General features: G+C 39.0%; 2 protein-coding genes across 5 annotated transcripts in view; one reads left to right on the forward strand and one right to left on the reverse strand.

The window, feature by feature from the left end:
• NUDT6 (nudix hydrolase 6) overlaps positions 1 to 14785 on the reverse strand; it is a 30218-nt gene extending 15433 nt beyond the window's left edge. Inside the window, exons 1-3 of one of the 3 annotated variants that reach the window (XM_046656552.1) lie at positions 14431 to 14785; positions 9647 to 9850; positions 5447 to 5502 (exon numbers count right to left, since the gene is read on the reverse strand). In XM_046656552.1, coding sequence (XP_046512508.1) covers positions 5447 to 5502; positions 9647 to 9850; positions 14431 to 14500 — 330 coding nt within the window. In that variant the 5' untranslated portion in view covers positions 14501 to 14785. Of the gene's footprint in view, positions 1 to 5446; positions 5503 to 9646; positions 9851 to 13240; positions 14379 to 14430 lie in introns of those variants that run through there. The other 2 variants (XM_046656551.1, XM_046656553.1) reach the window with 2 other exon arrangements.
• A 90-nt stretch (positions 14786 to 14875) lies between these two features.
• The window catches only part of SPATA5 (spermatogenesis associated 5), a 307772-nt gene continuing 298723 nt past the window's right edge, over positions 14876 to 23924 (forward strand). For both annotated transcript variants that reach the window (XM_046657518.1, XM_046657519.1), the window contains exons 1-3: positions 14876 to 15084; positions 19271 to 19392; positions 20476 to 20633. In XM_046657518.1, the coding sequence (XP_046513474.1) occupies positions 14922 to 15084; positions 19271 to 19392; positions 20476 to 20633 (443 nt within the window). In that variant the 5' untranslated portion in view covers positions 14876 to 14921. The remainder of the gene's footprint in view (positions 15085 to 19270; positions 19393 to 20475; positions 20634 to 23924) is intronic.

The raw sequence follows: 23924 nt of genomic DNA on the forward strand, positions 1-23924 counted from the left end.
CAGGTTTTATAAGGGGAAAAAAAAAAAACCAGCCAGAAAACATCACTCTGTCTAGGTTTGGAGTAAGACAGCTACAGTTGCCAGGGGAGCTCCTTTTTTCCTTTTTTCAGACTGCCACCCGATTTTTAACATTATCAGACCTAGGTTTGTTTTCTATGAATTTCCATGTTTTAATATATGAGTAACTACATACATAGATTCTAATTTGGTAGATCAACCAACCCTGAGAAACAGCTCAGAGTGGAGCAATCATGTTAGTCTGGCTGTCTTTCAGTCTCTGTTAAAGTCCTTAATAAAACTGTATTTGCCAAAGTCATTTCTGAAACACTGTGCTATTTAAAAATCTGAATAGTTTACCCTTTTCTTTCCAAAATAATAAAGTGGCTTAAACCAGTGTTAAAAAAAGAGACAACAGGTCCAAAATGGAGTCACTTGTGCTAAGCCCACGTCACCAAACTGAGACTTAAGGCCTAACCTAATTGCAGTGTCGGCCTCTCCCAGGAATGGAATCTTAAACCAGTCAATCTAGAATTACCCGGTCAGCACTAGTGAAGTAATCTGCCTGACAGACCCCTGCTGTCCCCTTAAGGAAGATGAGTTTGCCACAAACTATTCACTCTTTCCTTGTCCTGCCCCCTTCTGCCTATAAAAGTCTTTTCATTTTGTAGTCTTCAGAGCTCCTTTCTATCTGTTAGATGGAATGCTACCAGATTCATGAATTGTTGCCTAAAGCCGGTAAGATCTTTAAAATTTACTCAGTTGGATATTTTTGTTTAACATCAGATTATATCTGGTATCTTGTCTTCCATAAATCTATAGGTATAATTATAGTATTTCATTTGTGATCACTGACTCTAACTCCTTATTTTTATAAGTGGGGAAACTTAGTTTCCCAGAGGCTCAGAGATTTGCCCAAAGTCTTAGAGCTAGTTAGTGGTGGGGCCAAATCCTAGAACCTAGGTGTCCTGATCCTGTTTTGTCTCTACAACTTCTTATGTCACTTGAGCCCAGAAAAGATTAAATGAACTTTGGTCACACTGCTGCTTCTTTAAATGCAAGGAAAAGATAGTTAAAGGGATATAGTTAAAAGATAGTAAAGCATTTTAAAAGATCTCTTTGGAAGTAATTTTTATATATCAAGGTATAGATTTTTTTTCAAACAGTAAAAGAAATGAATGAATTTGTTACTTGTATATATAGTATTTGTCAATAACGTTTGGACATATCATCTGTCTGCCAGTTATAATATTTACTTTTGGTGTAAGCCAATTTAATTGAACATAATCCTAAATAAATCTTCTCAGATCTTGGATACTCAATATTAATTATATGCAAGCCCGTTTGCCCTAAGGGTAGTAAGACCTGAATGACAAAATAATACAATAATGACTACAGGAACTTTTCTTTTGTAGGTAGAATAGGATAAACTAGGGACCATCTGGTGTCCCTCACAATTTGTTGGCATTTAGGAAAATCGTTGTATGTCTTTGAAGTCCTTACTTGACACTTGGAATTGAGTGTGGAGAAAACTGAGGCTTATTGCTCTATTATGAAATGAATTATTTTGGGCTTTGGCTAATCTTTTTTTTTTTTTTTAAAGATTACAGACTCTGAAATCAAACTGGTTGGATTAGAATCTTGGTTCCACTACATCATCTATGTAACTGTGGGTAAATTACTTAGCTTCTCTGTGCCTCAGGTTTTTCATCTTTAAAATGGGGATAAAAATCCTCATGGGTTGTTGCGAGGATTAAAATAGCTACTTCATGTGAAGTACTCATGTATTCAAGTAAAGACATGCCATAAATACACAATACATATTATTATTGTTTATATCTTGTCTTTGAAAAAATCATCTGTGATATATATATATATAAGAGCACAGTGAAATAGGAATAAGGGATCAAAAGCTAGTGAAGAGGGAAAGGGAGGATAATTTTCTCAGAAACCTAAGCTCAGAACAGCTATACTATAACTGAATATTCCTTGTATGGCCAAGTTGGCAGATGCTGATAATAATTTGGCTTTTAACTTCATATATATATGTCATATGTATATACACACACATACACACAAACAGACGTAAAAAATTGGAATTTGAAGAATCTGAGATACATTCCTCTATGTATAGAACTATATTCTTCTCAAAATGATACATTTATGGACCAAAATGGAGAATTAATTAATTTCCTTCAAAGAGAGAACCTAGGTACAGGGAAGAATTGAACCCATTTTCCCAATGCAGTATAAAATGTTAACTTTAGTTACTAAGTGTAGTACTTGGGGCATAACTGAAGTTTAACATGTTCTAAAACAACTAAGTTCGAACTTTCCTATTAAAACACACACACACATATTCACACTCCATGAATTGCACCAGACACAAAGCTCTCTGGGTGTTTATCTTCCATTCCTAATGTGATGTCAGAGAAGTCCTCACTTCCAAATAGTTTATTTTAGAGAATGGCGGACTAACTCATATCTAGACATGTGAAGAATATAGATTAGTATGATTCAACTATTATCTTCATGTTTCAACTCCTTTAACCTCTTTGGCCTATGGGAAAGAACTGATATGTGTTACTCTTCCTATTTTTCAACTACTTTATCCCTAATTGTCAACTATTTATACAGATGATGCCGAAAATTAACTTCAGTGTACTTTTTGTCTGCTTTTAGAACACACTACTCAGTTCTCTCTTTCATGTAATGTTTGTTATGTACCTGTTTTTCTTGGGGTGGCACTGTGCTATATTGCACAACTCCACAGAGCATGATTCTATAGAATATAATAGCTAGAACTGCAGCTGTATGGAAGCCATGGAAAGTCCCCCGCCAGGCCTCTTGTCTGGTACTCAATAAGTCATTAGGAGGAATGAGAAGAAATGTCTGGATATTCCCACTTCAATATCTCTTTTAACTCAACCTCAAATTTTCTGTAATGAATTCATTTCCCCTCTACCAACATCCCTAGCGATACCATTATTTCAGCTCCCACCCTCAACTCAAAATCACAAATGATTTAAAACTCATTCTTTTTCTTTTTCTTTGAGGAAGATTAGCCCTGAGCTAACATCTGCCGCCAGTCCTCCTCTTTTTGCTGAGGAAGACTGGCCCTGAGCTAACATCCGTGCCCATCTTCCTCTACCTTATACGTGGTATGCCTACCACAGCATGGCTTGCCAAGCGGTGCCACATCCACACCCCAGATCTGAACCAGCGAACCCCAGGCTGCCGAAGTGGAACATGTGAACTTAACTGCTGCACCACTGGGCTGGCCCCTAAAACTCATTCTTTTTCTTAACTGACAAATTTACTGTCACCAATTCATAGAGGCATCTATCTCTTCCTTTTCACACCATCATCCTAGTGCAAGGCTTCCTTACCTCCCCTCTTAATTACTACAGCAATCACCTGGTGGGCCTCTCTGGCTATATCTTTGTTTGCATCCTCCCTGCTCCTCCCCCTCTTTGCTTATAAGCATTAATAATCTTTATTTTATTAACATATTTTTCCCTTATTTAATACAAAAGAAATATTACAAACTCTAGTCACATAGTACTAGGTATAAATCCAGTTGGAAAAAAGGACAGCGAATGCATAATTTCTATGAGGAAGATATTATTATCTAGATTTTAAAGATGAGGAAACTGAGGCTCAGAGATGTGGCCAAGGTAGAAGTGGCATAGAGACTGGAACTCAGGTCAGCCTGACTCCCAAGTCCACTGTGTTTATACTGACTCTCCTTCATTCAGGATATTGTTGTCAGGTTAATTTGCATATTGGTATTAGTTTAATCTTTTCCATACATCATCTTCATCACTTTGTCATCTCAATCAAAATCGTTCAAAAGCTACTGTTTCCACATCAAATCTAAACTCCTCTGCCTGGCTCTCAGGACCCCTCCTAACTAGGATCTACTTCCACTACTCAATCATGCTTCCCACTCGCCAGTCATTCTCATCAAATATATATATATATGTGTGTGTGTATATATATATATTTATATTTATATGTTCCAATTCAAATATAAAACTTATTGAGGGCTAGGCACAATACTACCTTAGGCATTCAATAAATTTCCGTTGATGATAAAGCTTAGTTTGAGTCAGAGATCCTGCCTTACCCAAACTTCAAAAGTTTTTTATGAGATAACTATGAAAATAATTTTAGGTAACATTTCTGAGAAATGTGTGATGCTGCTTTCAGCTATCATTACAAATATTAGTTTAAAATTTTAAAAACATATACAATAGGGAAAAAAATGTTTGACTCTGTCCATGAGTATTTATTAAAGTCTCATAAAGTATCAAAATAATTATTCTCTTTCACTTTTACTTATACTCCTGAGCATAAACACATTTGATCTCTAATCATGATACTTCTCTTAAAAACCTTTGCTGCTTCTAGCTGCCTATATGTCTTATATTTTATTTTATTTGACTTTTGGTCAAATATTTTACCACTCCCTGCACTCCTGGCCACAGTGAACTTTTTCACATTATTTCCACACTGTGTGCAATGGACTGAATATTTATGCCCCCCACCTGACCCCACTAATCCAGATGTTGACATCCTAATCCCCAACATGATGGTATTATGAGGTGGGGTTCTGGGAGGTGATCATGCCATGACGGTGGAGCCCTCATGAATGGGAGTAGTGCTCTTATAAAAGAGATCCCAGAGAGTTCACTTGTCTCTTCTGCCATGTGAGGACACAGGGAGAAGACAACTATCTATGAGCCAGGAGTAGGTCCTCACCAGACGCTGAATCTGCTGGCGCCTGGATCTTGAATGTGATAAATAAATGTTTGTTGTGTAAGCCACTCAGTCTATGGCATTTTTGTTACAGCAGCCTGAACAGACCAAGACACCATGTTAGCCCCTTTCCGAACTCTGTGCCTTTATATATGCAATTCTAATGTTCTCAGTCTGTTTTTCTACACTTTTTTTTTTTTTTGCCTAGTAAGTGTCTACTCATTTTTCAAGACCCACTTTAAATGTCACCTCCTCTGAGAAGTCTTTAGGGGCTTTTTAAAGGCGAAGTTAATTGTTAACCCTAAGGACATCAGGGATATTGTCTTTTTAATCTTTGTATTCCCAGCACCTGGCTCAGATTAGGAGCTTAACGAATGTTGAATGAATAGAAGACTATCTTGATAGTCTGTTAGAAACAGAGTTGTCTTCCCAATTAAATAGAGCCATTTACAATTTTCCAGAAGCCATAAAAATAATAGATAGTAACATTGCATTTACCCTGACATTCCAAGGCCTGCATAAATATTTTTGGGATTAAATAAATACCTAAATGACCCATAACTGCTTAGAAATGACTTTTAAGATATCTTTCTGTAATTCCTTGAGCATATCAAAATTCCTACATTTTATTTTTCTCTAGCGAAAACTGAACATTTAGAAAACAATTTATAAAGCAGAAGCAACTTACTTTATTTCGATCTTGTACAACCAATATTTTTCTAGTATTTTCATCAAATACAGCTCCTGTTGGGGGGAAAAATAAAAGATAACTGAGAAATATTAATTTCATTTACTTTAGACTCCTCCCACCCTCTTAACTGTGGTCATCAAAATCCTACCCATCCTTGAAGGCCTAGTTCAAATACCACCTCATCCATGAAGACTTGCAAATCTCTCCAGCAGGAAATTGGTTGCTCAGTTATCCAGGTTGTTTTAACAGCTTAGAGTACCAAGGATGGTTCTAGCACAGGCTAATTTACAGGACAGTCATCTGCTTAAGCTTCTTCTCTAGACTGTCTATTCCTGACAGTACACAGTTAAATAAATTAATCTGTCTATCCTTGTATAGCATTTACTTTAGTGTCCAGATTATTTTAAAGGCTTAAAAATATTTCTTGAATAAATAAATTGACTTTTCCACTCTCATTTCTATTTCTTGACGCTCTTTGTACAGAACATGGGTCGTGCCCCCTGACGACATAAATCTCAAATATCTTAATCTTCCCTGAAGCACTTAAATGTCTTTACTAGATTATGTACACAACGTTATAACATACCAGTATATTGTTTTGGAATACTTCTTTACTTTATATATATTTGAGTTCCAGTCCAATTCTTTTATCTATTCATTCTCAGCATTTGACTAGATGTCAGGGACTCAAAAATAAATGTTTTTTAAAAAATTTTTAATTTCTTTTTGGGCAATCCTGGGTCAAAAATACAAATACTTTAATGATTTGTATTAGGTTCCACTGAATGCCAAAATTTAAAAATATTTGTATTTACACAATGTGGGACGATATTGTTAAAAAAATATTTTCTGTGTATTCCTCTATTCTTTCAGTATTAGTTGAGTTCTTATATATAATACATATAAGTTCTATATATACTATATTAATTGAGCTCCTGTTATGTGTCAGGCACTTTTCTAGGTGCTAGGGATAGAGTGGTTAACAAAACAAAATACCCTGTCCTTATGGGGCTCACATTCTGGTGTTTGTGAGGAGGTGACAGACAAATAAACAAAAAATAAACGGTACAGAACATGAGCAGGTGATAAATGCTGTGTAGAGATAAAATACATAAGGGGATGGGTATGTTAACACAAGGAAGAACAATTTTCTCTGAAAGGAAAACACCATACTTTAGTATTTTAAGGCAAGAAGGAAAACCACTAAGAGAGATAATTAACATTAATGTTGGCTTCTATTAAAAATGTAAACCATAATTTAATCGGACCTTACAAGGGAGACAATGCCAAAGAAATGCCAAGGAAACTTACTCTTAAATTTTAATAATTTGTGATTACTCAAACTGAACTTTTCCCTAATGAATTCACTGTACACATGAGCAAAATATTTATTCCAAAGACAAAACTAGCATCCATAAAGCACAATTTGAGTGACCCCTGCTGGTCACAACGTGAAAGTTAAATAAATCCAAAGAGATTAAGGATTAAATAGAAGTTATTATTATATTATTATGCTCAGTCAGGTACTGTGCTAAGTGCTTTATGAGCATTATCGCAGGTATTCCTCACAGTAATCCCGTGAGTGGTATCATTTTCACTGCCCAAATCCACACAGCTCAAAGACTGACAGCCCGTCGGCCTGGATTACGAGTAGGCATTCTTCTCACTGTGCAAGATCACCCTTTCACCACACTACAGTTGCATTCTCAAAGGGCTGATGTCTCCACCTGACGATCTATTCAATGATTCATTCAAGAAATATTTATTGAGCACCTACTTTATACCAGACACTATCTTTAGCCTGAGGATACAGTGGTGAACAAGAGAGAGAAAATATCTGCCTTCACAGAGTTTATATTATTGTGGGGGAAATTAACTACATGAAATAAAATATAATTTCAGATTGTGATAAGTGCTATAAAGAAAAGTAGAGCTGGATAAAGGGACAAAGGATGATGGGACTGGCATGCAGGAAGGCTCTATTTTAGACAGGAAGCTCAGGAGCTTTTCTGAGGAGATCTTTGAGCAGAAACCTCGGCGTTCAGGAGCAAGATAACTAAAGCACTGGGGAAGAGCACTGCAAGAGGAACCAGTAGGTTTAAAGGCTCTGAGGCAGACACAAGAATGCTATGTTTGAAGAACAGTAAGAAAGCCATAGCTCACTCCATTCCAGTGTAGGGGAGGAAAGATTTTTTCTTCTACCCACTTAGGTTCTACGTCTGGGGCCTGTGAATTGAACTGACAGAAGACAGATTAATGGAGAAAAAGTATTAAATTTTATTTAATGTTAATATTTTTACATGGCCTGCAGTGGAGGTGAAGGGCTTCACAGAAAGAAGCAAAAATCCCCAAAGAGCAGTTAGACCCAGGGACTTATATACCATTTTAACAAAGAGCAATAAATTATGAAGACATGATAAAACAAAAGAAAAAGGGTTTGGGCCAGGGGAAGTAAACTGTAGGAAAGCGACTAGGAAATATATGGGGAAAATTAATGGATATAAGGGTTGTTTTAAAAAGGTTTGTTTGTACAGACTCACCTCAGTGTCAACTCCCTGTCTCTGGCAATAAGAATGTTCTCCTCTTCCTGGTACAAGAAATCTAGAAAGGAGGAGGCAGACAGCCCTTCCTGCATCTGCTATTTCTCAGTTGTCTTTAGCTCAAAATAATCACTATGCCAAAGCGGCATAATCTGGGGTGGTACGTTCTGATCCCCTTCACTAGTCACACCTACCTTCTGTTGCTTATAACAAGTGTCAACTATTTTCTCTTCATCTAAAAAAACTCTGTATGTTTCCAGAACAATTTCTTACATTATCTTGTCCCCACTCCCAACAGCCACTTCAAATCCTAGTTATTCTTCAAGACTCTGGTCAAGTTCCAGGTCTCTCATTCCCAGAACTCCTATAGTAGATCTTAATTATAATACACAATACAGTACTTAGGTATAAACAAGTCCTTCATAGGACATTGTTTATCCAAATTTACCAATTCTGTATAATAACTGGAAACTCTAATTTAAAAGTCATACCAATGAATTGATAGTTATCTGTATGCCTTTCTAACGAAGTATGAAGCTGTCATCAATTTATCAAGTGGTCTTTTGAAGTAGAGCTGAATGGAAAGTTTCTGAATGCCTGTACTTGCTACATAGGAGTGAGATCATGGACAGAGAAAACATTAGACATCCTTGAATAACCCTTTTAAGACTTCAAAGGTGCAAACTACCTTTAAAAACTCTTGTATGTCAAATTATAATGTTGTATACCTGAAACTTACATAGTCATACATAAATTTTACTTCAATGAAAAATAAAAAAGCCCTTGTAAATTATAGGAAGGCAAATAAAATTATCATTAGTTAAGTTACTAATTAATATGTACTACTGCTTTCATTTGGTGTAAGTCATAAGGATTCTATACTATTTTAATTTTTCCGGAAATCTAGGAATTTTCTTAATCTTGGTTCTAAAAGCATCAACATCAGCAGCAGCAGCAGGGAACTTACTAGAAATGCAAATTCTCGGGCCCTACCCACACCAGCTGAATCAGAAACTCTTGGGGGTGGGGCCCAGCACTCCCTTTTAACAAGCCCTCCAGGTGATTCTGATGTACTCTACAATTTGAGAGCCCCTGTCTTAGCCTAAAGCAAGTCTTCTCTCAAGACTATGTCACTGAAGCTAATCGGTGACTCAAAATTCTATAATATATTGAAGTTAAGCCATTTAAAACAACTGCATGGCACAAAAACTTAATGTAAATGTCTTTAAGAAGTTCAAATCATCGAAAACCTGGTTTGCTGTACCTTAAATTCAACCTAAAAGCTATCTTGTATTTTACAAAGTCACATAATTAGTACTAATGTTTGTCCTACCATAATGAATTTATTCCCTGATCCCAATTTAGTGTTACTATTTAAGTAGCAAAACTGCAATATCTGTGCAAAACATGTTCAAACATATCCTTTGGAAAACTAAACACTAAACTTGCTTGTTCTCTGTGCTGCCCTCTGCTGATTCATAAGGCAAACTTCATCTATTTAAAGCACTACTCAACAGTTCCAAAGAGGATAAAATGATTAATGCTTTAACGTAAGCAAATTGTTATTCCACATGAATGAATTATGGCTCAACTGTAAGAAGTAAGAAATTGGGTGAACCTTTGACAAGTTAATTCCGATTATTAGATTGAAACTGACCTGCAACTCCTACTTGATGTGTAGCATATCCTGGTAATCTGCTGGGCCCCTCTCCCAGCCACAGGGTGAGCGTTGAGGAGTCCGATTCTGCATGGTGAAAGCAGAAGCCCAGGGAAGCGGCAGGAGCAATAAATCGGCTTTGGAGAATGGGAATGTGCAGCCATACCGCTATTCTACCTTCAGATCTCCATTGCTGTATTGCAGCTAAAAGGTAGAAGAAGATAAAAGTCTGTGAATATTGTCCAGTGAGAGGTGTGGAATAAATTAAAACTCATCTCAAGGTGTCAAGTCCTCTAGATAGGCATTTTTAAGTGTCCACTTCCCTTACTGGTTAGCTATCTTGGGCGGGGGGGATCCCAACATGCCCTGTTCACATCAGCAGCACGGGAACTACTATGTTTTATTATAATTTCCACCTTGTTTATATGATTTTTCCACCAGACTGAATTCCTTGAGAATACAGTCAGTATATTTATATCATCTGACACAATGCTTGGCATATAATTAGTACTCAATAGTTGTGGAATGAACAAATACACTGATTTAAACAAAATAAAATACCACTTTTTTTTTAAGATTGGCACCTGAGCTAACATCTGTTTCCAATCTTTTTTTTTCTCTTCTTCTTCTCCCCAAAGCCCCCCAGAAAATAGTTGTATATTTGTATATTCTAGTTGTAGGTCCTTCTGGTTGTGCCATGTGGGATGTGGCCTCAGGTCTGCGCCCAGGATCCAAATTAGCAAAACCCTGGGTGGTGGAAGCAGAGTGCATCAACTTAACCACTTGGTCACAGGGCTGGCCCCCTAAAATTCCATTTTAATGTTGTTCCTTTTAACATCCTTAGTTTTAATCTTTATAAATAACTATTATGGGTTTCTATTTACTCTTCCTTGAAGAGTTCTGTTGTAATTTTTTTTGGTTTATAAAATTCAAGGTGGTTAAAAGTATAACTTTGTTTTTATATAATGTATGCTAGTTCTTGAAAATTTTGAAAATAAAGTATAATGAAGAAATCAAAACTTCACATTTTATTAGCATGTAGAGATAAAATTTTAAATTTTGACATTTTTCCATGAATATAATTTTGGAATTGACATCATACCATATATAACTTACAGCACATCTTTTACTATATATTGTAAACACTTTGTTATTAAAATTCTTTTAATGAATATAAATTTTTAAAGCCTACATAATTTTCCATATACAGGTATACTATAAGTTACTTAACTAGCCTCCTACTCTTGGAAAGATTGTTCCTAAATTGTCCTTATTATGAATAATAGCATGATGAACATAAAGATAGATTTGTTTTTGACTTCCTTAAATTCTCTTAGTTTATTACTTAAGATTGAGCCAGGAGAAAAAGATGCTAACGTTTATTGGCTCTTACTAAGTTCCTTTACATACATCATCTCATTAAGTTCTCAGAACCATGAAAGGCAGGTATTATCACCTCTAATTTATGGGTGAACAAATTAATACTTTAGTTTTAGAAAAACTTTTCAGATCTCTTTCTCCATCTCACTTAATCTATACAATAATCCTGTAGAGTATGTGTGTGTGTGTGTGTGTGTGGTGCGAAGGCTTGATTATTTATTTAATAGTTAAATTCTTTTTCCTTCTCTTCTCTTCCACACCTCTGCAGTAGGGCCTCCCTGTTAAGGACCATGTTTTCTACCTCTTTGAAAGTCGGTGTGCCTAACAGTGTGACAAACACGTGGGAGTCTTTCATATGGGGTCAGATCCTTCTCACCTCACTCTTTCTCTGATTAAATCTTTTTAAAATTGACATTCAATTACATCAAGTGAAATGCACAAATCTTAAGTGTACATTTGATGAATTTTGACATACGCATACACTTGTGTAACCCACACTCCAATCAAGATTAATAATACATTTCTATCACCCCAGAGAGTTCCCATGTCCTCCTTTCCACTCAATCATTCTAATCAAATGAAAAAGCTGAAGTTCCAAAAGCACAGTCACTTGCTTCCTGTTTTTTATCTTTACACTCCCTAACTTGGAGAATCCGTCAACTCCCACTGTCTCAGCTAAAATCTACACAAGGATGGTCGCCCAGTCTGACCTCCCTGAACACTGCATTTTTCTGCTCTCAGAAATTTTCTGAAGGTTTCTACTTCAAATTTCACACTGTATGTTCAAAATTGACTCCTACACCATCCATTCCAAACTAGTTTCATTTACAGGTTTATTTTTGGCACCAATGCTTGAAACTTTAGAATCACTTTATTCTTTCCTTTCTCTTTTCTCTAATAAACTCGAATGCTTTTTCTTTCTCCATTCCTCATCCCCACAGGTATATATCCATCCCTGAAAGTCTGCTCATACACCACCTCTCTGACAAAAATCTTGCCTAACCACTGCTCACATGCTCTCCATAGGTGAACTTAGGGACTTACTATGTTAATGATTTACCAGAAGTTATTACACATTGCCTAATGATGTCTCTTCTGTTATTTATTTTTTCTAATACTAATTAATATTTCATGCATTTGCACTTCTCCAGGTTAACATGAGATTATGCACTGGGGCTCAGTTCATACTTACTAAATGACTGGCTTGCCTAAAGTCACACAGCTAGTCAGTTGCATAGCAAGGACCAGAACCAGGGTTATTTCCCGACTGATGTAGATGTATTATATGCGAAGCTGAGCAACATATTACCTGTTCATCCATCTAACTTTAGTTATCAATAACTAAAACAACAGACTTCATGTGTAAATCTGCATAACAACTCTTGCTAATACATAATACACAGTCAGTCCAATTTACTTGAAAAGAACAGATTTAGACTTCCTATGAGGCTTTCTTCTCAGATTATTTCAGTTTCTCTTTACAGGCAATACTATTCAGTTTTGTTTGACTCAACAGCAGAATTAGCAGTAGCTCATAGAGGCAGACAGTGCAGGAAAAACAGAATCTAAAGCAGGGAAATGCTCAATCTCTCTTTGTCTCAGTATCATCATCTTAAAAATGGGGGTAATAGTAGCACCTACCCCACAGGGTTGTTATTAAATGAATTAATATTTGTAAAGTTCTTAAAACAGTATCTAGCACTTAGTGAGTACAACAGAAGGTTTTTTTAAAAAATAGAAAAAGTATACAGTACTTAAGAGTTTATAAATTAGTTTCATATACTTTATCTTTGATAACCACATCCACCTAGTAATTAGGGCTGGGATTATTCATATAAACAACCTAAGAGGCAAATATTTTCTATCTTCAAATATTTGCCTAATGCCTGGCTAAGCATGTGGCAGAACCTAGGACTTGGACCCTGGATGTGTGACTCCAAACCCAACCTCCTTTCTGCTTTGCCTTGCTGACTAAGGTAGGGCTTTAATCACCTGTTTGGGCAGAGTGTGCACAATAAATACCTGTATCTACCTACAGAAATGTACACATATTAGAGGATGAACATTGATCTGATTCTCCTACTGGTGATACTGTTAGAGTCAGCAATTATTCACAAGCAGGAGAGAAAATGAGGTGAAGAGGTAAGCGGCTTGGGAATGACAATGACTAAAGAATAAAGACAGCTAGTCGATCGTATTTACATAGATGCTCACTTGCCATATTGTTCAATAGGATAAAGATTATTTGAAGTTTCCTGTTAGTATGAGAGAATCTTCCCATGGCTGAACGTCCAGGATATGCCTTCAGTTCGATTATAAGGACCCTCAGGCGGGATTTAAAAAACAGGCTGTTCCAACCAAATCATGGGCTTCTCTCAAAGTGAAGGCTCCTCCATCCAAGCTTCCTTTCTTAACACTGGACTCCAGGTTCAAAGACAGAGTTTTCCTATCGAAACTGAAACCACCCGCCACCCTCCCCGGTCAATCAGAGAGGACTTGTTGCTCTGTAAGGAGAAGCAAACTCCAGTTCCTGACGCGACGGCTCCTGACCCAATTTGTGCACAAACGTGACCACTCAGAACCTCTCGGGTCCACTCGTTGTCTACCACCTCTACTAGAATCTGAGCTAGTTTTGTCTTGGGCAAAGTGCCCGGCTGAACCACGGCTCGGTAGCTGATGGTAAACCATAACGTAGTGATATTAACGAGCAGCGACTGAGCGTTCAACAGGCGGCAGATAGCGTGCTGAGCACTTTTCATGTGCATTAGCCCACTTAACTCTGAGCCATCCCCTGTGCTCCCATCACCCAGTTGATGGATGAGGAACTGGTGGTTGACAGAACTTGCCGAAGGTCACACACTAGAAAGTGGACCAGAAACTAGGGCGGCTGATCCCAAAGTGTGGGATCATCGCCATTTCACCACACCGCCTCAGAGACCTCCCAGCAAAGGGCACAGGAACAAAAGGGAGAGAGTCGGGCGGGTCATTGCGCCCTCTCCCCTTCCCTCCGGGCTAGGGACTTGAACGGGGGTGGGGCCGGATCCCTTCATTAGAAAGGCTCGGGTGCCGCGCAGCCCCTCGGCCCAGGCACACTTGCCCTGCAAGCCCCTCTGGAAGGCGGCGGCGTCCAGGCGGTCCAGCGCGCCCAGCCGCACCGAGACGCCGCCGAATCTGTCCAGCTCTCCCCGCAGCTCGCCCACTACGGCCGGGTGGTCTTGCGCACAACCCGCGTCGCCTGACGCCCCGCGGGACCCTGAAGAGAGCCTGGCGCGGTGGGCCCTGGCCAGCACCGTGCGCCAGCAGACCCCGCTCGGCAGCGGCGGCATCACGGCGCCGTCCCTCGACGCCCCACTTGCTCGGCCCCAAATCACGCTTTGTTTGTGCTCCCGAGCGGAGGTCCCTACCGTAAATTTTAGATGAGCGCCACCCCACCCGTCTCAGAGTTGGGTTAGGGTTACCACTTGGCAGCGCCATAGCGAGGAGAAAGCGAAGCCCTGTCTCCCAGCTCCTTTCAGGAATTTTCTCGGCTCCAGGAAAGCGGGTGGAAACTTTCCCACCACTTTTTCCCTCCTAATTTAATTGAACAGACGTTTGTTTAGCGATGGGGAAGGCAGGCGGAGACACGAAAAAGTCTTATCTTTCAAGAGTTTACAATCCAAATGACGGTAGTGTCCGATTAATCCGTCTTCCTTTGCAGAAGTCAGAGCCTCTTCAACCTCTTCAAAGACAGCGGGGTCTGAAGACGCGGGGCTCGCCCTCTTCCACTGCGCTCCACTCGCGGGATTACGGCTCCGGGCGGAGCCTCGCTGACTTCTGCTCCGGAAGTTCTTCCTCACAGTAAAGCGCGCACGTTGAGCCGGCTTTGCCGCTGTTTCTCTCAGGCAGCGTTCTGATCATGTCTTCCAAGAAGAGCAGAAAGCGGCTCAACCGAAGCGGAGAGAGTGGTTCGCTCTCGCCCTCCGCTGCTCCCTGTGCTGCGGGGGCCTCGGCTTCTCCTGCTGGGCCAGGCATCGCGGCGGTGGCCGGGACTCTGGCGGTGACCAACTTCTTAGAAAAGGGTAAAGAGTTCTGAGAGGGAGACTCGAGGCCGAGGGGGCGCAGCCCGCGAGGGCGAAGGCCTGGCGACGCCGCCCGTGGCTGCAGGGGCTTTCGAGAGCTGCGCGAGGCCCGGCCGTGAACGGCCCAGCCGTCCGCAGGCCCCCAAGCCGCGCCTGCTGATGGCTTATCCGTGGCCAAGTCAAGCTGTCTCTTTTGTAAATTGGTTTGGATTTCTAAGTTGCACTGAAACGACTTTGCCTCATTTAAGATTAACGACGTATTTAACTACAAAATTGCTCATCTCTAGCGAGCCTAGGATACATACACTAAAAAAATTAAGTACCCAGTTCAGGAAAGATGTGGATACATCCTTCCTAAGAGACATTATTGTGCGTTTAAAAATGAAGGTGCCTTTTCTTGCTGTTACTACACAGGTTCTAGTATTTAATAGCAGCTATTAATTGCACCCTGGTCTTAGCAGTAGGTTGGGTATGTCGTGCATATCTCATTCAATCTTCACAGGAGCCCTGGGAGATGGGTACTGTGTTATGATGCCCATTTTACAGAGGAAGAAAACGTGGTTTGTTCTAGGTTACACAGGTACTAAGTGGCAGAGGCGATATTTGAGTCCAGATGTGTTTGACTCTAAAGCCATTATGCTAAATCACGGTACCCTCGAGTTGGGAGAACGGATTTATCTGAAAAGTCATTTGGTCGGTAAAGCTTCTATGTGTTCAACCTATGTGTGATAGCTTTGAAAAATGGATCAGGTTAAACTGGTGTCAAGATTTTTACGTTTAATGCAAATCCTCAAGACACTCTTAGAGTTAACGTAGTGTTTCAGTATTCCTTGGGAATCAGAGGACAGCTTATGTCCTGCATGATCAAATCTCTTTTTCAACCATATCCTTCCCATTGACATTTATACCTGCTGATTTATCATCCATCTTAAATCAGAACAAAAGCTCCACATTTTCTTCTTACCACCACCCTCTCTCTCTCTCCACTCTTCATTTCCACATTTCTGAAATGGAGCCGGCTGTGCCTCCTCATCTTTCACGTACTCCTTAGGCTGTTCGTATTTGACATCCATCCCATCATTTGGTGGAAACTGTCCCTGCCGTGGTCACAGATCATCTCCATGTTGATAAAACCAATGGACAGTTTTTCGTTGCTTACCCTACTTGACCTCCAACAGCTTTTGGCATTGTCCACCATTTCCTCCTTGAACACTTTACTTCTTGACTTTTGTGTTATTAAACTTTCCTAGTTTTTCTCCATCCTTTGTTGGTACTTTGTCAGTTTTCTTTGCAGGCTCCTCCTCTTCCACTTGACGGTCAGATGTTGAAGTTCCTCAATTCTTAAAGTCCTCTTTTTTTCTCTGTAAGTCTTCTTTCTTTGCCCAAGTTCCTCCAATGCCCAGAGTTTTCCATCTATATCCTCATTATTTTCAGATTGATACTTGTAATTTATACTATTTCTGAGTCTTGATCCAGCTGTCTGCTAGACCAATGCTGCTCAAATTCTTTAGGGAAGGTTTTTAAATTTACGATATGTCGCAGGTCAGCACTGTTGTATAATACAATAAAAATAAATTACTAGAAAAATAAGTTAAAAAATATAAATTTTTATTAGATTCAACAGATATAAAATTATCAAAGTGCAATAGAAGCTTCTAAATGCTTCTCATTTTCTGTGCTTATCCTGTCACAAAGCAGTAACAAATAGTTTGTGAACTGCGCTTTGAATAGCACTATACTATACCTCTTCTCTTGGCTTTTTCAAAGCTGCATCAAGACTGGCCTCATGCACTCGTATTTCCTCCAACAAAACAAGCTCTAGCCCTGTTCAGTTTTTCCCATTGCAAAATTCAGAAACCCAGGAGTCATCCACGACACGTCTCTCTCTCACATCTCACATATTCAGTCCACCACCAAGCCTATCACCTAAATATTTCCCACATTCCTCTTCTTCATTCCGTTCCCACTGCTTCCACCTTCATCTCAGACACCATCATCCCTCACCTGGACTACTACACTAGTTGCTCCCTTCCAGTTCCTTTTCTGCTCTGCAACCAGGACAGTTGTTTAAAATGAAGATCTTGTCATGACCTTGCTTTTCTCCCCTCACTTGCCTCCAGTTGCTGTCAGAATGAAAACCAGCAGCTTGATACAGCCTGCTGCCCTCGCTGCTCTTGAACTTCTTTATACGATCCCTCCTTTTCTCCCACCACTCTGCCTGTGCTCTTTCCCTCAGATGCACGATGCTCCCTGCTGTCCAGGACCTCTCTGTGTGCTGTTCTTTTTGCTGAGAATTCTTTTTTTCTCTTCATTTAGTTAATTCCTAATTTTCCTTCAGATCTGAATTTAAACATTACTTTCTTGGAGAAGCATTCTCTGATACTTCCAAATTAGATCAGATCCCACATTATAGGCTCTCCCAGCACCCTTAGTCATTCTTTCATTGCATTGATCTTATTTTATAATTCTACGGTTACTCAGTGATTGTTTAATAACTCTCTCATCCTATTAGATTGTAAGCTCCATGAGGCCAAGAACTGTGTCTGCTCTTTTCACCTTGTATCCCCATTGCTTAGCATAGTATCTGCCGTATGGTAGGCACATACTAAATATTTGCTGAATGAACAAATGAAGGGTGGGTAGTTTGAAATTACTGTTACTATCTCATTAGTTAATCTGGCACATAAGGTACTCAACAAATGTAAATTTAGTTAATGGGGAAGGTGGATGTCACAATATATTTTTCAAGTATTGGAGGAATGAGGACTAGTGAAGGGAATTGTGTGGAAGACAGCTTGAGCAGATGTGGATGCTGTGAACAGAGAATACAGAATACAAGATATTGGGAAACAAGGCCAGTGGATGGGAATTTGAACGTGATCTCCATTGGTGATAGACCTAATGTTCGTGGGAAAGTTGAATTTCTTTTGAGCCTCTCATATTATGAAATCAGCTTATTTCATTTTTTTACACAGTACTGTTAGTCTTGGCTCTGTGAGGTGTTTTGTTTTTCTAGATTTGTTCATCCGCTGACAGGAGAATAAATGTGTTGGGAAATTACCTTGTAGTGATAGAGAATAATGTAAATCAGACATACCTCTTGGTTTTGCTTTCATTGATTTAATTCCTTTTTAATTACGAAAGATCTGCTTTTCTGACATTTAGGAAAAATTAATATTAGAGCTCTATGATTATGGTATATGTGTCTAATAAGATTTTTTATAATAAATTTTGTAACAAAGTTTGTGGCAGGTTAAAATTTCCTAAGTGTTTGATAGATTTTTTCTGAAAAGAAAAATATTGTGTACTCATCTACATCTATTCATTCATTTCACTGATATTTATTATACAACTGCCTTATTTGATGAACTACAAGACATTGAAGATACAAAGATAAATATGACCAAATTCCTGCCCCAAAGCAGCATACGGTTTAGGAGAAAGTCAGACTGTAAAGCAAATGAATATTAGGATGATAAATGCTAGTATCTGGCGGCATAGAGTGCTGGGAGAATCAGAGGAGGGATATCTAACCAAATGTAGAGCTTGAGTGGGTGGGTGGGAAAGGGTAGAGATGTTAGCACATCATTTTCAGAGATGTTGCCAATTGGGCTGAATTCTGAGCCCCTTCTTTGGCCAAGAGTTGAAAGCACTAGTGTTCGTTTCAGTCGCTGGAAAAGACCTGTGTTACTGTCTTATCCTTGTATTCTTGGGCACAGAAAAGAAAAATATCTGATTGCTATCATGTGGGCCAGAGGTGGAAGCAAAGTTTAATCCTTTTGAGCCAGATGAGTGCCAGTTCCCTAATTCAAGCCTTTGAATACTAGTAGCTGACTCAACTTAGAATCTGTAATAGGAGAAGCTCAGTATGCAAGTATGAAAAGCCCTATTGCAAGTATGTTCAGTTCTTAATGCAATTAGAGATTTTTTTTAAAGAATGAAAACTAGTAACGACCCATAAAATATTCTTTTTTAGTTAGCACTCATATTATCAGTGGACCCTCAAAAGGTTTGGTTTTAATTCTGCTTATTAAAATAAGGAGGGTTGGAACAGTGGTTTCCCGGGTATGGTAATTGTATTCATGTGGCTGTGTGGATGGAGGATTTTTATTTACTCCAAAAGAAAGCATGCTTTAACTTCACTTACAAAATATTACAAAACTAATTGTCTTTTCCTTCATGATAGATGACAAAGTTCCTAAAACATTCCAGAATTCCCTCGTTCAACTTGGACTCAACACTATGAAGTCTGCAAATATATGTATAGGTCGACCAGTGTTGCTTACCAGTTTGGATGGAAAGCAAGAGGTAAGAGTCCTTTTCATTTCCTTAGTTTAGAAAGAATTGAGATGTTTTTGATTTTAATTTTTAGTTCAAGCCGGAATAAATTAAAAACTATATTTTAAAAGACCCTCACATCTATATAAACTTTTCCCTACTTTGATGTCTGCGACTATGCTGGGCGTAGCAGCACCTAAATATCATGATGTAGAGAGAGGCCTTTCCTCAGGAGGCAGTGACACACTCACTATCAGCCCTATTTCTCCTAGTCTGTTAGTTATATTTCTCCACAGAAACGTTATTTGGGGGTTTGAAGGTCATCTCTTTTGTGTACCAGTGTTTAATTACCCTACTTGTTTTCAGCTGTGTTTGTCCTTGCTGCCATTCATCATATCTGAGACTCCAAGCCCAGGACCTCTCCTGGAACACTGTTGGCACCTTGGCTTTCTTCCCTGCTGCTGGCCCCTGGCTGCCTCTGCCAGGTCTTCTGCTGCTGCTTCATCACTCAATGTTCTCTCATCCACTTGGGTCCTCTGGAAATGTTTTGAAATCTCTGTCTGCTGATGGCATGCTTCCCATTCTTTTCATTATTCTGGGCTTAGACTTTTAAAAATCCTTTACTGTGTTTTGTGGAAGGGGACATTGTCAATGTATGAGCTCAGCCCACTAATTTGAGCTAGAAATCCTTGCTCCTCTCCCTTAACATTTAAATCTGATGAGATTTAGGTTCCCACCAAGCTCTTCTGCCCATTCCTTCACTATTTCCTGGATGTAGTTTATGCTCCAGGCTGGATTACCTTACAGTTAGCTTGCCTTCAGTATTTTTTCTCATTTTTTTCTTATCATCTGTTAATGCCTTTGTGTCTTTTCCTAAATCCACTTTTCAAATCTTCCACCATTTTTGCTGTGGGATCATTCCTAATCTTCACAAAAAGTGTAATATTTATAAAAAAAGGTTTTTGTGACTTGTGTCAGATCGTAACTCCTTTGGGGTAAGGATTGTGTTTTGCAGATCCATGTACTTGGCTGTGCTTAGCTTTCTGCCTTATAAATTAATGATATACTTGAATATTTATTTTCTCATATTTTTATTTCCTGTGTTCTGGGCAGGTCTATACAGCCTGGCCTGTGTCAGGATTTCCTGGAGGCAAGGTTGGCCTGAGTGAAATGGCACAGAAGAACATAGGTGTGAGGATTGGTGATACCATCCAGGTCCAGCCTCTTTTGGGTGCTGTGCTACAGGCTGAGGAAATGGACGTGGCACTCAGGTTTGGCACTTTTCTTTGGTGACTGTCTGGAGCAATGATGCCCAGTAGAAATATAACGAGAATGACAAATGTGAACCACGTATTTAATTTTGCGTTTTCTAGTAGCTATATTAAGCAAGTAAAGAGAAACAGGTGGAATTAATTTGTTTTTTTTGAAGAAGATGATTAGCCCTGAGCTAACATCTGCCGCCAATTCTCTTTTTGCTGAGGAAGACTGGCCCTGAGCTAACATCCATGCCCATCTTCCTCTATATGTGGGATTCCTGCCACAGCATGGCTTGCCAAACAGTGCCATGTCTGCACCCGGGATTTGAACCAGCAGACCCCGGGCCGCCGAAGCGGAACGTGTGAACTTAACCACTGCACCACTGGGCCAGCCCCAGGTGGAATTAATTCTAATAGTAAATATATGTATATTTTTTTGCTGAGTAAGATTAGCACTGAACTGACATCTGTTGCCAATCTTTTTTTTTTTATTTGAGGAAGATTAGCCCTGAGCTAACATCTGCTGCCAATCCTCCTCTTTTTGCTGAGGAAGGCTGGCCTTGAGCTAACATCCATGCCCATCTTCCTCTGCATTATATATGGGATGCCTACCACAGCATGGCTTGTCAAGTGGTGTCATGTCTGCACCCGGGATCTGAACCAGTGAACCCCGGGCCACCAAAGCAGAACATGCACACTTAACCGCTGTGCCACAGGGCCGGCCTAATCTTCCTCCACTTTATTCATGGGTCTGACAAGTAGTGGCTGACAAATGGTATAGGTCAGTGCCTGGGACCTGAACCCATGAACCCGGGCTGCTGAAGCAGAGTGCACTGAACTTAACCACTATGCCATGGGGCTGGCTCCTGTAATATTTCGTTTAACCAGTATTTGTAAAATCTGTTTTTAACATGTAATTAACTATAGAAAACTATTAATAAGATATTTTGCATTGTTTTTCAAAGTGTCTGCAAAATTCAGTGTGTATGTTACCCTTGTAGCACATCTCAATTTGGCCTATCACATTTTAATCGCTTGCTAGCCCCATGTGGTGAGTGGCTAGTGGCCTCCTGTGTTAGAACAAGCTAGATGTGTGCCATGTAGTAATGGACTAGGGACTCTCTAATGACATATGATGAGAGTATGCCCTGATGTGTTAGGTGAGAGGAATTATTGCTGATGGATATTTAACAATGTTTTTCATCTTGGTTTGCAGTGTAGTTGGGGCTTCTTATCTTTTTTACAGTTGTAAAGAAGGGGGTAGATTACTGTGAGTAGGCAGAAAACAAGTTTTAATTAAGACTGCTCAAGCAGAGTACCTAGTTGTGTATTTTAACTCTGATTATTCAATCTAGTAAAACATCCATTTCTATCAGATTTTAAAATAGTTCCTCACCAAATACTAATTGTTCGAATCACCTTATCGATAAAGTATACTGCCCATCATCTTGGATACTCTGTATCTAATAGGCTTTTGACTCAGTTTGCATGAAGAAGTCTTATCAAAATTCATTTAAAAAAAAGCATCTTTTGATACTTTAATAACACCTTAGGTAACAATTTGGGGGGTATATTTACATTCTATGCGAGAATCACAAAACATTTTTCAGTCGTTAGCTTGATTTTAAAATGTTTTTTTCTCTTTTGCTACCTTTGTAGATTCCAAGCTTGAGTTTCTACATATTTAAAAACTGGAAAATGTTTAAAATAGCATTTTAACAAGCAATAAAATAAAAAGCAGAAAAGAAGAGAGAACACAGCATATGTTGAGCACCAGCTGTGTATTGGCACACACACTTTTTCCCTTTTTATTTTTTCATTTAATCCTCTACACATCCTGCAAGTTACCCATTTTCACCCCTTTATTTACAGAGGAGGAAATGGGCTCAGTGAGGAGAAGTAACTTGCCTGTTTATTTTATGGATTAGTTAGTAGTACTACTCAGATTAAATAGGAATAATCCAGACTGTTGTAAAGCAGTGCTGCAGCTAGCAGTAATCGGTTGACTGGATTTTTGATGATCTGCAATTAATCCCACCTCTTGAGGGCGCAGCAGTCTCAGCTCATAATGGTTGCTTATTACTGTAGAGGGACTGTGTATGTTTTAATTGCATCTTGGTTTTTAAAATTTCATTTTGAAAAAATCTTATGTTTCAAATGTGGCAGCAGAGTTAGACAAGAAACTTAATTTCCACTAAGAAAATTTAGTAATTTTAATTTGCTGCTTAAATCCTTCAGTTGTAGCTGAAAAATTTTATTAATAAGGTTAGAGCTCCTTCTAGTGGAAAGAATTTTATCTGCACCCATTCTTTTTGTAAAAACAAAACTGGTTGAGTGGTTTTTACTGTTCTTGTACATATTTGTAAGTATCTTCTTTTCAGAGTTTAATAAATAGAAACAATTTAAGTGTAACTGGTTTCAGAGTTCTGTAAACAGGAGTAAATTTAAGCATTTGAGACACATACATTTGACTCATGAGATTTCCTCCTTATTCTATATATTTAAAAACTCTCTCTCTCTTTTAAAAGAACATCCAGTCAATTCTTGTTACTTGTGGTAGTTAATGTTCTATAAAGTTGCCACAAACACTGAATTAGCAAATACTGAACCATTGCTCCTTGGGACGCATATATATATATATATATATATATTCACATATACACACACACACACACATATATAATATAAATATAAATATATATATATATTACATAGATTGTAGTCTTAAATCCTTAAAACAACTCATCATTCCCCTAGGTTCTATTTTCTTTATTTTACAAAGAAGGGGCGGTTTAAGAGTGTTAAGTGACTTGCCTGACGCTACCCGACTAACAGATGCCAGAGTTAGGATTCAGATCCCCTCCAGCTGGCCCCAGAGCTGGAACTTTTTCTTCTGCATTGCACTGCCCCCTACCATCTCCAGTCTCCATCCTCTGTCATCTCTGAACACGAATTGAAACAAGAGGCCTTCTTTAAACTCAGCTGGGAAAGCGTTGGGTGGCCCAGATTTTTTACTTGCTCTACTCACATCCACAAATGACTGGGAAAGCTCTTCTAGTGTTGATTTTGGGACTGCAAATACATTTTAGCAAGTAGGTGAATTTGCAAATATGGAATCCATAAATAATGATGATCAACTATATTGGTTTTGTTACTGATAAAGTGACTGAAGAATAAGGCTTAGATTTTGACCAGATGGTTTGCTAACACACCCCTTCCTGAGCTAAACTATCCCCCCTCCACTGATTACCAACAGAGCTCACACACCGTAAGCATCCTCTGCTGATGGAGGCTTGTTTACACATG

Source organism: Equus quagga, chromosome 3 (genome assembly GCF_021613505.1).
Source record: "Equus quagga isolate Etosha38 chromosome 3, UCLA_HA_Equagga_1.0, whole genome shotgun sequence".
Taxonomy (NCBI): Eukaryota; Metazoa; Chordata; class Mammalia; order Perissodactyla; family Equidae; genus Equus; species Equus quagga.